The sequence below is a fragment of the Neophocaena asiaeorientalis genome, unplaced genomic scaffold (assembly GCF_003031525.2).
Source record: "Neophocaena asiaeorientalis asiaeorientalis breed wild unplaced genomic scaffold, Neophocaena_asiaeorientalis_V1.1 scaffold134, whole genome shotgun sequence".
Classification (NCBI taxonomy): Eukaryota; Metazoa; Chordata; class Mammalia; order Artiodactyla; family Phocoenidae; genus Neophocaena; species Neophocaena asiaeorientalis.
In genome coordinates this window covers 24374827-24388046 of record NW_020185339.1, presented here as the reverse complement: position 1 = coordinate 24388046, position 13220 = coordinate 24374827, and the positions used below count along the sequence as shown (strand labels likewise).

Here is a 13220-nt window from a genome sequence, read left to right as displayed (position 1 = left end):
GTTGCTTGTAGCTCACGGGGCTTGGGCTACGACTTGCAAGAGTTTAGGGGGCAACGAACAGAGTGGCCCTACGGGTACCCACGCCCGACAGCCGCCTGAACGCCTAGGACTCCAGGCAGGGATGCAGCTGGGGGTCTAGGGAAGCACATCTACCCCCTCCTCTCCTCAGCCCTGACAGGGTGGTGAGTAGTTAACACCCCCTCCCAAACCTCTCCTTGTTTAGAGTCCCCAGACTTCCAAGCGGATTGGGGAGAGAAACCCCAGGGATTGCCCAAGCCAACTCTCCTGCTTGTTAAGACCTTGATGTCCAAAAGAAGACAGATGAAGGGAAGTGCCTGCACCCACCCTACCCCACTCCCATAGTGCCCCCACTGCCAGCCCCTCCTTGGTGTTCTCCTTTCAGGAACTGAGATCATATCCCACTGGCAGCCCTGGCACCCCAGGGGAAAGGGGGAGGTAGGAAAAGTCCCACCAGTGTCCTGAGGGGAGGAGCAAAATACTACCAGGATGTGAGATGTTGTCTGTGGGCAAGGTGCCTGCTTAGTCCGTGGGGGATCGTGGGAGTTCGACTGTGGCTTAACGCCCCTTCCCCCAATAACTCCTCCACCTGAAGCCAAGGCTTCAAAACCCTGATAAAGTGTGGCTTTCTGTCTCTACTTGATTTCTTATCTCAAACTCTTGGTGTCTGATTTTTCCCCCTCTTCCTTCTCTTGGGTTGGAGCAATTGTCAGGAGACCCCCACCATGATTCATTCTCTCCCCTTCCTTCTCCTCCCCCCTCTATTAACTCCATCCTTCGCAGTCCAGTGTGATAATTTTGAGTCCCAGCTGCAGATGGGGCAAGCTTTCTTTTCGGCTGGAACAAGCTGCTGAGTCTTTAGCCTCCAGTCTCACTAGTACCCCTGGGCCCCTCCCTCCACAGACCGAGGACTTCCTACTGCTCCCACCCCACCCTGAAAAGCCAGGGGACAAAGACTCATTACCTTTATAAGATTTGAAGTTCTACTTAATGTCCTTGTTTCAGAGGGTGATGAAGAGACAGCTGGCTCCCCTTAACCCGGTCCTGTAGGTTTCTTCAGTTACCCCATCAGGGCTAAGCTCCGTCCTGAAATTGGCCTTTCTTTAAAAGAAATAGAGGTACAGAGTCCTCAAGATTCATGGGCACCTGAGTTCCTGCCCCCTACCCCCTTGCAGGTTTCCCAGCCCCCTCAAGACATTCATGGATGGATGAGAGGAGCTGACACTGACCTCCCTCTCTGTGACCACCTTCTCTTCGGCCATGGAGGAAGCCTTGCTGCCCCTGGCCATGACCTCTGACCCCAGGCCCTTTAATCAACAACTCCCAGAGCCTCCAGACCCAAGATGTGTCTTGGAACCCCAGGACAATCCTGAATTGGCACCCGCCCTGGTGTGTGCTCTTTGCTGCTGCTTTGGAATCATCTACTGCTGCTTCGGTGAGGGCAGGGCCAGGGTTCTGGGGGGCAGCTGCCCAAGACTGTCACCCTCAAGGATGATGCCAACTTTCTCCTTTGCTCCTGAGCCACCTCTCCTCCTCTGTCGGGGGATGCCTACCTTCAGTGTGGCTGATCTGCTCTTGCCAGCTCTTTTTCATCCCCCATGCCCACACCCTCCAGCTCTGAGCCTTGGCAACTATCATTTGTCCTCCCCTTGCCTCCTACCTCAGGATTCCATTCCCAAATTACCCTCTATGCTTAAGGCTTCTTCACCCTTCCCCAATAATCTGAACCAGCCTGTGCCGATTTCTTCCCGTCTACCATCCCTGGAAGGACGAAACCTTGTTTCTGTACTTATTCCCCTCAATGCATCCGTCTTACCGTCTTACCTGCTGATTTGCTCTCCCAACCCCTCTCAGTTCCTGAAAAGTCTCTACCCTCCCTGGATGATCCCTTTCTGCCCTTTGCCTTGAGGTCCCTGTGTGTGCTGCTCCTGCCTTCTGCTCCTCTGGTCAGCCATTCCTCTCCCTCCTGATTCATCAGAGCCATCCCTGGAGACCTCTTTCTGCCTCTCAGTGCCTCCTGCCTCCCTTCCCAGGCTACCGCTGCTTCAAGGCAGTGATGTTTCTCTCCGGCCTGCTATCAGGAGCCCTGGTGATCTTCCTGCTGTGCCACAAGGAGCGTGTGCTAGAGACACAGCTGAGCCTGGAGGTGAGCGCGGGCATTGCGCTAGGCATCGGACTCCTCTGCGGCCTAGTCACCATGCTGGTTCGCAGTGTCGGTCTCTTCCTGACTGGTCTCCTGCTAGGCCTAACCCTGGGCGCCGGGGTCCTGCTGGGCACTGAGCCCATCTACCAACCACCTTCAGCCTGGGTGCCGGCCGGGGGGCTGGTGGGGCTGGCACTGCTGGGAGCCCTGCTCACACTTCGGTGGCCACGTCCATTCACAGTTCTGGGCACAGCCCTGCTGGGTGCTGCGGTGCTGGTGGCCTGTGCTGACTACTTCCTGGAGGGGCTGGCACTGGGCAGTCGGCTGGGCCAGCGCTTGCAGGCACTTCCAGCCTTGCCTCCTCTCTGCTGGTATAGCTGGGTCTTGCTGGGGACCTGGCCAGCCCTGGGGGCCCTTGGGGCCCTGGCCCAGTGGAAGCTCATGGATGAGGAACGTGGAGGCCACACCAATGGTGAGTTACTGCCATGGTACAGAAAGCAGCCAACCTGTGCCTTCTCTTGTCCCTGGTTCCCAGACTTGAGGAGGGGAAGGGGGAAAATCCACTTGAGGCAAAAGGCAGAGGTGTCTAAGGTGAATGGGGCAGGGCTTTGAAGACAGAGTTGGAGGAGCCAAAGTTCTGGGTAAGAATGAGAAGAGTCATTGTCAGGAGAGGGGGGTGCAGGGAAGAGTTACTGGGGACTGATATGGAAGAAAAGGAAGGTGTCAGGGAAGTCCAGAAGGAAAGGGTAGGAGGATTACAAAGAAAACTTTCTTTATAATAACTGGAGGGGTAATGAGATTTGAGAGAGACGTAACAGGGACACTGAATGGGTTTCTCTAGAGTATGAGTGTATTTGGGGGTGGGTTTCAGAGTCTAAAGAGGCCTCCCTGAGTCTGTATTGCCCCCTCCCAAGCAGTGGTCTTGAGCCACCAGCGAAGGCATCTCCAGCTCCTTCGGATCCATCAGCAAGAGGCTAAGTGGCACCGGACCTCCCCTGGGGTGGGGCTCAGTGAGGGCAGCTACCGGCGCCCGCTCCACCCCAGCGCCCGGAGCCCTGCTGACAGTCTGGCTCCAGTGAGTGGAGGGGTAGGGGGTGCTCAGGGGCATGGGAGAGAGGGCACATGGGGATGCTCAGGGTGGAGGGGGGCTCTGACCCAGGCCCTTTCTTCTGCCCTCTCTGCCCTGTGCCCCTCCAGAGCTATCTCCAGAGCCTTCGAGAGCGCCAGCTGGGACCAGGCACCCAGGCCACAGCTCCCCACACTGTCCTGGACCTGGATTCTGACTGTGGTTCCACTGTACCCCTCACCACACCTTCTGGTTCCACCCGGACCTGAGCCTAAACCTCCACTGATGCCCTCACCCCTAGCAAGGGCCTGGGAACACTAGGTGGGCAGGGCCTGGGCCCACAGGATCCAACACAAACTTCCCCACCTCTTGGGGACGGAATCTGTGCTCCAACCCAGAGCAGCCCTGTAGGGATATGTTTTAGGTATAGATAGAGAAGAATCTTGTAGGGAAGGGAGACGAATGGAAATATGAGTACCTACCTCTGTCCAATAATAGAGGTGCCCTGGTCTCTAAAGTAACTGACTCCCTAATTCCCTCCAAACCAAACCAAGGAGGACCATTACCCAAATAGCCTTCTACATACCCGCCTCAGTTTGCCTCACAATGGTAAAATAAGGGGTTTTGTTTTTGTAGGACCTAAAGAAAATCAGGAAGCCTCCTAAAGCACTTGATAGCTTTTTGATGGGGAGAAGGGCAACAGAGGAGCTCAAGGGTCCCTAATCCCCAGGTCCCTCATTAGGGGGCAGTTGGGTTCCTAGTTAGCCATTCCCTCTGGACCCCGTAGGCTCAAGCCCCCTTCTCCTACCTCAGTCGGGGGTACTGTCCTCCATGGTGCTTCCCTTTCCCTTCTTCTTAATGTGGGGAAGACCACAGGGCAGTGCCTGGCTCAGCACCCACCTTCCCCCAAAGCTGGCTTCTTGCTCCAAGGAGAGAGCATTGGCCCACATGCCAGAGTCTTGCCCTTTTGCCCAAAGGAGCCTGGTCTTCAGGGCTGCGTGGAAGACAAGTGCCTTCTCTGCCTCTCATCATAGGTGACACTAATCTCCTTAACCAGAACATTGTCCCAGCCACTAACCCATTCTAACTCTCCACAACCCCTGATTCTCCTGCCCAAAGTCTGTACCCTGGTTCCCCAGACAGCATGAAGGAAGATATGTCCCTGCCCCGGGGAAGCAGGGTTATGATGGGAGGGAGGAAGAACACGGGAGCATGTGAATAAAATGGCATTGAACATTGAATCAGGGAGTCCAGCCTCTACTGTTGCTGCTCTTTTCTTTCTTAGCACCCCAGAACAAAGGGTTAGCCATACTGACAAGTCCTCTGTCCCTTAAAGATCTGATGAGGGTACCTTTATCAGACTGGACTACCGTAGGAGCTGCACACGCACAGCCAGAGGAAGAGTCGTTCACTGCTCTCTCATGAACGTGAAGTTAACCTTTATTAAGCACGAATGCTCCAGGCACTTCACATATAGTATTTCATTTAATGCAACAACCCTGCAGGATTGGTATTAACCTTATTTTGCAGACGGGAAATCCAAGGCTTAACAAGGTTAATTAACTTGCCCAAAGTCATAAGCAAGTAAATGTGATTCTCAAGGATTACAAAGCCGTTGCTCATTTTACCGGCTATGCTGTTTTCTTGCACTTTATCTAGGAAGAACAGGACCCAGGCTTTCCCAGTTGTGGCCTCCTGTCAGCTAAAGGCCTAATGGCTGCCTTTCCTCTACCAATGTCCTCCAGAGAGTAGATGGGGAAGAAATGGATGGAGTTGGGGGCTGAGTTAGAGAGTCACTGCCCAGGAGGGAAGGAACACAGGGGCGTGGTGGCTGGAGCTGGGACGTTTAGAGGCCTGAGGTCCATGGTTCATGCTTGTGCTGCAGCAGACGTTTGACTGAGGTCTTAGATCTCTGGGAGGGTGGCGTTGCCAAGGAATAAAAGGGTGGTGGAGGCTGTGTCTGAGGGGGTAATGTCCAAGATCGTATCTCTGGCTGAGTGGTCAGTGTTCAAAGTGATATCTATGGCCAAGGAAGTGGTATCCAAGGTTGTTCCTGTGGCTGAGGAAGTGGTGTCCCCATCTGATGGGGTGGTGTCTGGGGTCTGGGGACGACAGTGCATCCAGTTGTGGGCGATATCTCTGGGATAGCCTTTCTCTACTCGAAGCTGCCGATTGAGGCGCCAGTACTGTTTTCCCTTAAAGAAGTAGACGCGGCCATCCCGCCAACTCATGGCACCTGAGGGCTGGTCTGGCACTCCTGTAAACAACCCCTTGGTTGGTTTGGGGTAGCGGCTGAAATCAGTTTGGGCCAGCTCGTCCCACTGCCAGTAACCAGAACCCTAGGTGTGGGGCAGACAGGGAGAAAAGGAGGATGAGAAGAGAGCTTAGGGACCCCCCAGAGGTCTACCCTCAGCCCACAGCAGCTGCAGAAGAACTCCCTTCAAGAGCAAGTCTGCGTCTCCGTGTGAGGTAGCCCGTCCCTCCTAAGAAGGGATTTGCCCTTGCTTTGAACTTTATACCTTAAAGAGGAACACCTTTTTGTTGAGAGGCCAATAGAGAGCAGCATCCAGGTTGGGTTCTACCCTATTCAGCTTCTTAGGGAAGCCAGGAGACATCTTGAAATTAACGTAGCGCCACACCTTGTCTCCTGAGAGCATGTAAGGAAAGAACAAGACACCTCTGTCGCCAGGTGATAGCTTTCAGTTCCTCCATTCCACCGTCTCAGAAACTTCTCATCCCTCCCTCCTTTTATGGATTCTCTGATTATAGGCCCTCCTCAGGTAACACACTGTAAACTAGTCCCCTCACCCTTAAAGAAGTGAATCCATTGCGTCCGAGGAGAGTAGACAGCAGCATCCAGGTTTCCTGGGAGCCCCTCCCAAAGGGCAGACACTTGGAACAAGGGACCCAGCCCTGAATCTGTCACGGTCCACACGTAGTTTCCCTTGAAAGCGTAGGTCTTCCCTCGGGGCCCTGAGAGCATAAGCATGTCAACAAGTCAAAAAGACAGGGGTCGGGCTTCCCTGGTGGCGCAGTGGTTGAGAGTCCGCCTGCCAATGCAGGGTGGCCACAGCAGTGAGAGGCCCGTGTAACGCAAAAAAAAAAAAAAAAAGACAGAGGTCAAATAAAGACTTGTGGGTATCTCAGGTAGACTAATCATTTGCTGTCCTCTCACAGGCTGATTTCTCAAAAATTCATTCAACTTTAATTCAGAGAGAAGATTAAGGGCAGAGAAGGAGGACCCAGTGTTCAGCCTCTCCTTTATTGTTCACAGCAAATCAGCCCTGGCCCAACAAAACAAAACAAAAGCCCTGCAGGTAGCTGCTCCCCCTTGGGGACCTCCCCTCCTACCCCAGGTGGCTTCCAAGTTGTACTTCCATGTGGGTATAACACCCTCTCTAATAGACATTCCAGTTAAGACTGTTTTCTCCATGCTGCTGTATTTCCAGATGTTTTTAGTGGCCCTCATAGGGTGGCAGCAGAGGTAAATTCCAGCCTGGCCCACCTTTAATTTGGTTCTGAATCCTCCCTCCCCATACCACATGCCTCCTTCCATGGCCACCAACCCCTGTCTGGTGGTAAACTGCCATTGCTCACGCCAAGGTCCAATGTCACTCCCATCTCAAGGTCAGCAGGCCACCCCACTGCCTGCCTACAGCCTAGAGGAGAAGGGTCTTACCCAGCATCATGGCGTCCAGTTCACCACTGCAGGGGTCTGGCATGGGACTGGGTTCTGTGGGCACTTGGGGTACAGTGGGGAGCTCCATCTCTTCTTCCTCATCCTCTGTCTCTGGGCTTTTCTTGCCTGCAAGGTAACATAATCCTGCTCAGGGAGAGAAGGCACTGGCCTCCCCACTCTTCTACTGTAAGTTCAGCTCAGAGGTCCCATAGAGAGGAAAAGGGAAACCTAGAGAGCTTTCCTTGGTGGGAGGAAAGATCATATTGATATCAGCAGGAGACATGTTTTTAGTTTTGAGAGGCACTAGAAAGGGAGAAAGGGGTTTGCTGGAATGTTCATTCTTCATCCCCTAGAACAGGTATGAGGGGAGAGAGCTCTGGCAGAAAGATTAGACCTGGAAGTGTCAGAAAAACAGCTCTTGGGAGTTCCCTAGTGGCCTAGTGGTTAGGATTCCAGGCTTCCACTGCAGCGGCCTCGTGGCCTGGGTTCAATCCCTGGTTGGGGAACTGAGATCCCACAAGCCATGCGGCAAGGCCAAAAAAAAAAGGAAAGAAAAACAGCTCCTGAAAACGAAGAAGGCCAAGTAACTGGGCAGGAGGAAGAGAAAGAAGCCAAGCCATTTCCCTCCATGAAGATTAGACCTGTGTCTTCATGCCTGAAGAGATACTGGTCAGACTGACCTTCATGATCCCTAGGGGAAAGGACTGACCATAGAGAGCCTGGATCCCAGCCACATCATCTGGGTGCAGCTTGAAGTGGGGCCGGTAGCCAGCATAGACAGGGGCCATGAGGGCCTGGGTGTATCGGGAGTGCCCAAGCCCCAGGGCATGGCCCAGTTCGTGGGCTGCAATGATGCGCAGGTTCACCCCCCGGTAGGTCTCCTCAGTCCAGAGCTCATCTTCATCAAAGTGCACACTGCCCAGCTCTGGGATGTCGGCATGGGCCAGGACCTGCCCTGGACAAAGGCAAAGGAAGGAGGTCAGAGTCTCCTAGGGTGGAGCATCCCCTGCCTGTTATAAACTCCAATTACTCCATTCCCTTAAAATTCCCCCATGTATATTCACTGTCTCTTGGATACCTCTCACTCCGTTCAGATTCCGCTGTCATCACTCTGTTCTCTCAGGGATGCCCATCACTCTGTCCCTTTACCTCCCAGCCACTCTGTCATCTCTGGCCCTGTGCTCTCTGAGGTATGCCTTGAGCAGAGGAACTTAAACCAACAAAGAAGGCATAAGCTTCAAAGAAGAGGCTTGGTAAGGCCCCAGGGAGGTGACATGCTGCTCCCCAAGGGAATATTAGAAGGTGGTTAGAGAGTGTAGGGTGCAGTTGAGCATGGGGGTGGCCTGACATTAAGGTTCCAGAGTCACTGACTCAAGGGGACAGAGGTCTGTGAAGTGAGAGTTGAGAGCTGGTGCCTACCAGGCCCATCAAAGGTACTGGAGCAGTATGGGCTTTGGCGGCCATGGAAGGAGAGGCGGATATCAGCCCAGCCAGCCTTCACCTCCCGGAAGGTCAAGAGAGCCACATTGCTCCAGTACTGGAAGGCTTGAAGCAGGGCTGCCCGGGCTGTGTAGGATGGGAGGGTGGAGGGCAGGTTCAAGATGCGGAAGGTCAGGTGCTTCTTTCTCCAGCGGCCTGGTTAATTGGACCAGAAAATAGGTTAGAAGCACAGATACTTTTGCCAGCTCCGAAGAGTTCCCCTGAGTCTGGGCACTCACTTAGCAAAGCTGTGAAACAACCCCTCCAGGCAAGTGATGATCGGTTAATTGTTCAGCGCCATTCACGCTGATTTGCTGTGAACAGACCAGGTGACCATCCATTCAACACTGAGCTTGTCCAGGCTGTCCCAGTGCCACCTGTGCTCCACAGCCATGCCAACCCCTCCTCTCCCTCCCTTTCCCAGGCTCAGCCCTCACCCAGCAGCAGGTATTTAAAGGTCTTCTGGTTGAAGGGATCCTCCAGACCACAACGGGGCCGCTTCATACGGGCCCTCGTGGCGTCATCTAGCTGACCTGAGACTGGCAGCTCAGAGGCTTCCTGAAAAGCTCTAGAAAGAGGGAGAGGGATGGGTCCAGCAGGGAAGGGGCATCTGGAATGACTGAGAACTGGGGATAGCTCTTTGGCCCCCCGCTGCCCAAGGTGGTGGCTGAGAATGGCCCAAAAGCTCTGAAGCTGATGGGATCACTCCAGGATCCAGTGCTCATAATTGGGACTTCCTCTTCTGTTCTGCGTAAAGGCAATACTCCAGCTTCACCTCCTGTGTTCATGCTCTTATTTGGGTAAAGTGCCATCTGGCGTCGCCTTCTTCCTCTACTGCAATTTCTAACCTCCTTCTGATCTAGGTAAGTGTCCCGCCTCCTGCTCTGGAAACTCTCCCACCGCTGCTCCCACCTGAGGACCTGTCCTCCCTTTGCTTTCTCCCCTCCTGGCTGGACCCGTCCCTCCCAGCCCAGCCTGCTCTGGGGCAATTTCATCCATCAGGCACCGCAGGTACTGTGACTTTTCAAGGGCCTGGGAACACATCTGAGAGCAGAAAGAAAAATGACCCATTAGATCCAAAATATGAAAACTTCAAAATAGAAATAAATAAATCCCATATTAAATGTCTACGAAAGGCAACATCATGTCAACAACTCAGCTCCAACTCAACTCACAGTTTTACATATAAATTATACTTCATGTGGAATGTGACCAAATAATAGTATTTTGGATATAACATGGCATGGAGCCTCCAAAGAAGTGCTTAGGGCCTAGGAAGATCCAATGACTGTGCCCTCATCTTTGAATCCCCATCTCACCCCAGGCCCCACCACCCATTCCCTAGATCCCCAACGTGGACCTGGGTTAAGCAGAGGTGGGCCTGGGGACTGAAAGGGTTTAGAAGAGAGAAAGGAGACCTTGTGACCTTGACCCTGAAGCCATGCACCTTATGACCTCTCACCTCAGAGCTTCTATGATATCTTCTGGCCTGAAGTCATCAGGTCCTTCTAGAGGCTTCTGTAGGTACCCGTATTGCAACAAGTAATCCTATGATGAGGGTAGGGGTCAGCAGAATAAAAGGAGGTTAGTCTCTGGGTGAAGCTCTAAGTGACCTAACAGCCCATAAGGACAGGAGGGGACAGACGTGGAAGGACTAAAGGAGAGGCACGTTAGGGGAGGAAAAAGGAGAAGGAGTGGAGATGGGTAGCGGTGGATCATGGAATAGAGGAAGGAAGGGAAAGGAAGGCAGTTGTAGGTCAGAAGGGAGGCTTGGATGGGACCATGGAGCAGTTCCTCCATCCCTCCCCCAGCCTGGGTCTGACCTTCCCAGGGCACTCACCACTGCTGCCTCCTTCTCTCCAGGCCCCAGGGCCCAGCACGAGACTGTCATGGGGAGTAGGAAGCGCAGCCACAGCCGCTGCCAGTTCATGGTCCCACCAGGCAAGAGCTCCAGAGGCTGTCTGTGCCCTGTGCCCTGAGATTTCTGGGAGCCTGGGGGAGCAGGGCTAGGTGGGGGTCTCTTCCCTTCAGTTCTTTTCACTCTCTAGTCTCTGGTCCTCTTCATAAAACTTCAGAGGAGGGCAATTGGGGGAAGCGTCAGTAGGAGGTGACTCAGCCAGAGATGTGTTGCAATTCACCATTAACCTCTAGCCTGCCAGAGAGTGGAAGTCAAGAAGAGCCTCCAACCCTATCCCCCAGGGTCCTCTGCTGGAGACCGAAAGACTTTCCATATTGTACTTTGTGTTAGGTGATTCATATCATTTAATTCTCACTATCCTCCTATGAGGGAGGAATTATTCTGACCTTTTTTTAAATTTTATTTATTTATTTATGGCTGCGTTGGGTCTTCGTTGCTGCACATGGGCTTTCTCTAGTTGTGGTGAGTGGGGGCTACTCTTCGTTGCAGTGCATGGGCTTCTCATTGTGGTGGCTTCTCTTGTTGTGGAGTACGGGCTTCAGTATTTGTGGCACGTGGGCTCAGTAGTTGTGGCGCACGGGCTTAGTTGCTCCGCGGCACGTGGGATCTTCCCGGACCAGGGCTTGAACCCATGTCCCCTGCATTGGCAGGCAGAGTCTTAACCACTGCACCACCAGGGCAGTCCCTCTGGCCATTTTTTTAAGAGAGGAAATGAAGATTCAGAGAGGGAAACTTGACTAAGGACATGGAACTCCTAACCGGCCTGGCATATATTCAAATCCCTCTGCCAACTCCTAACCCGCACTCTTTCCATGCACCACGCTGACTCTTAGAGCTTTGTTCTCTAAGTGGTTAGGAGCCGCTGAAGTTTCCACCGTCACCTGTGCATCACACAACACTTACATACCATTCAAATGCACAGGGAAGTAGGGATAGGAATGGGGCAAGGGGTTACTGAACTCACGTTTTCAGTGGGACCCCAGTTCTGAGCCCTTCCCCACATCCCAGACTGCAAGGCTGGCAGGCCACAGGGGAACCCTTCACACCCCAGGATGGAGGCGGGGGATCCTCCTGACTCATATCGTTGCCCTCAATGATGCTGGTCCTCTTGACCCACTCAGCACGCAACTGAGTAATAATCAAGTGACTAAGTCCCAAATGGCCAGTGACAGGCAAGCAAGGACATAGCCTCTGACTGATGAGTAACAGAGGCCGTGACTGAGGCCATGATCAAGGCTGCTGCCCCCAGGAAATGAGGGAGCTTGGGAACCAGCTCCATTCAGCCCCCTGCAGGACTTTTCTCAGCCCTGCCCTTCTCTTGCTCTTTCCACCCCTCCATCCCTCAATCCCTCTTCTTTTGAGAAGAGGACATGGGCCATTTGAAAATTATATATATTTTTTCTGATTAAAGTCTTCTCTATTTTTTTTCTTTTTAAAAAATTTTTATTTTATTTACTTCTGGCTGTGTTGGGTCCTCGTGGCTGCACACGGGCTTTCTCTAGTTGTGGCGAGCAGGGGCTACTCTTTATTGTGGTGCATGGGCTTCTCATTGTGGTGGCTTCTCTTGTTGTGGAGCACGGGCTCTAGGTGCGCGGGCTCAGTAGTTGTGGCTTGCAGGTTCTAGAGCACAGGCTCAGTAGTTGTGGCGCACGGGTTTAGTTGCTCTGCGGCATGGGGGATCTTCCTGGACCAGGGATCGAACCTGTGTCCCCTGCACTGGCAGGCAGATTCTTATCCACTGCGCCACCAGGGAAGCCTTCTATTTCTTTTTTTTCTGAATAAGATATCCATTGCTCATTATAGTGAATTTGGAAAATACCAAAATAAGCAAGGAAGAGAATGAAAACCACCAGTAAATTCTACCCAGAAGAAAACCACTAGTAATATTTTGATGCATTTACTTGGAACTGTCAGTGGCTCAGAGTTCAGCTCCAGCTCTGCCAGCCCAGCCTCAGCCCCTGGATGGAGACTGTGGGTGGGATGAGTGAAAGGAAAGGAAGTAGTGAGCATAGTGGGGGAGGGACAGGAGCTGAGAAGGGTGTGGGGAAAGGGAAAGGAGTAAAGTAAGATGAATGTGATAGCAGATTACTCCCTCCCCTTGGGCACCTCATATAGCAACAACAACAACAAAAAAAAGCGGGGGTGGGGGAAGAATGCTTAGGAGTGTATGTTAGTACATTAGTGAGAGAGATAATGGTTATTATAAAAGGTAAAGGGTGGGCACTCACGCTGGCCTCAGAGCCACATTCTAGACACTAAGGAGCCAGGGAAAGAACAGAGTGAAACAGTAAAGTTTGCCAAATAGTTTATCTCATTTAACTCTCGACAACAGCCCTGTGGGCTGGTATTATCACCTATGGAAAAGGAGACTGAGTCTCTAACAGGTTACTTTGGGTCACACAGCTAGGAAGAAGCAGCAGAGCCTCAGGCCCAAGTATGATCTTTGCAGTCTCCCAAGAGTTTCCACAGGCCCCCAAACAAACCCCTTAGAGCCAGGAACTGCAAGCTGGGCATGTGTGCAAGACTGCGTGACTAACAGTTCCCATAACGGCATAATGACCTCCATTTCCGCCAGTCCCCACCCCCTGAGCCGAGCTGACCCAGCTCTTTTTCCCTCTGAATTTGTCATCTCTCACTGGGGGACATGTGTGAATGTGTGCGAAGGGTTAGGACATGCGGTCTGCCTGCCCCAGAGAACTTGAGTCTGAGAGAAAGAACTCCTGGGTTCTTTGGCGGGCTTGCTCCCATCCTACAAACTGCTTTCCCTCTCTGCCCACAGATTGTGGGAGAAGAGTTTGTATAGAAATATTTTTAATTAAAATATTTTAAACTGTAGCGGCAGGAAGTAGGTAAGATTCTGAGAGTATTTTCTCATGTTCAGGAGCTATGGGGCTGTGGGTGAAGGGCAAAGGTTGGC

General features: G+C 52.7%; 2 protein-coding genes across 5 annotated transcripts; one reads left to right on the top strand and one right to left on the bottom strand.

The window, feature by feature from the left end:
* On the top strand, positions 1–4468 carry LOC112394123 (transmembrane protein 198-like). Of its 3 annotated transcripts, none has more exons than XM_024736679.1 (5): positions 1–182; positions 1194–1453; positions 2052–2633; positions 3079–3236; positions 3359–4468. In XM_024736679.1, the coding sequence occupies exons 2-5, from the start codon at positions 1279–1281 to the stop codon at positions 3494–3496; spliced, it is 1053 nt and encodes a 350-aa protein (XP_024592447.1). In that variant the 5' UTR covers positions 1–182; positions 1194–1278; the 3' UTR covers positions 3497–4468. The 3 variants fall into 3 exon arrangements, with proteins under 3 accessions (XP_024592447.1, XP_024592446.1, XP_024592449.1); XM_024736678.1 differs by having other exon boundaries at positions 7–182; positions 3076–3236; XM_024736681.1 differs by lacking the exon at positions 1194–1453 and having other exon boundaries at positions 7–182; positions 3076–3236.
* A 176-nt stretch (positions 4469–4644) lies between these two features.
* On the bottom strand, positions 4645–10466 carry MMP19 (matrix metallopeptidase 19). Of its 2 annotated transcripts, XM_024736676.1 has the most exons (9): positions 10226–10466; positions 9848–9933; positions 8823–8953; positions 8326–8541; positions 7616–7861; positions 6907–7032; positions 6036–6200; positions 5747–5874; positions 4645–5566 (listed from the first exon to the last, which is right to left on the bottom strand). In XM_024736676.1, the coding sequence occupies exons 1-9, from the start codon at positions 10313–10315 to the stop codon at positions 5132–5134; spliced, it is 1623 nt and encodes a 540-aa protein (XP_024592444.1). In that variant the 5' UTR covers positions 10316–10466; the 3' UTR covers positions 4645–5131. The 2 variants fall into 2 exon arrangements, with proteins under 2 accessions (XP_024592444.1, XP_024592445.1); XM_024736677.1 differs by lacking the exon at positions 10226–10466 and having other exon boundaries at positions 8823–9429; positions 9848–9930.
* Between the last annotated feature and the right edge of the window lie 2754 nt (positions 10467–13220).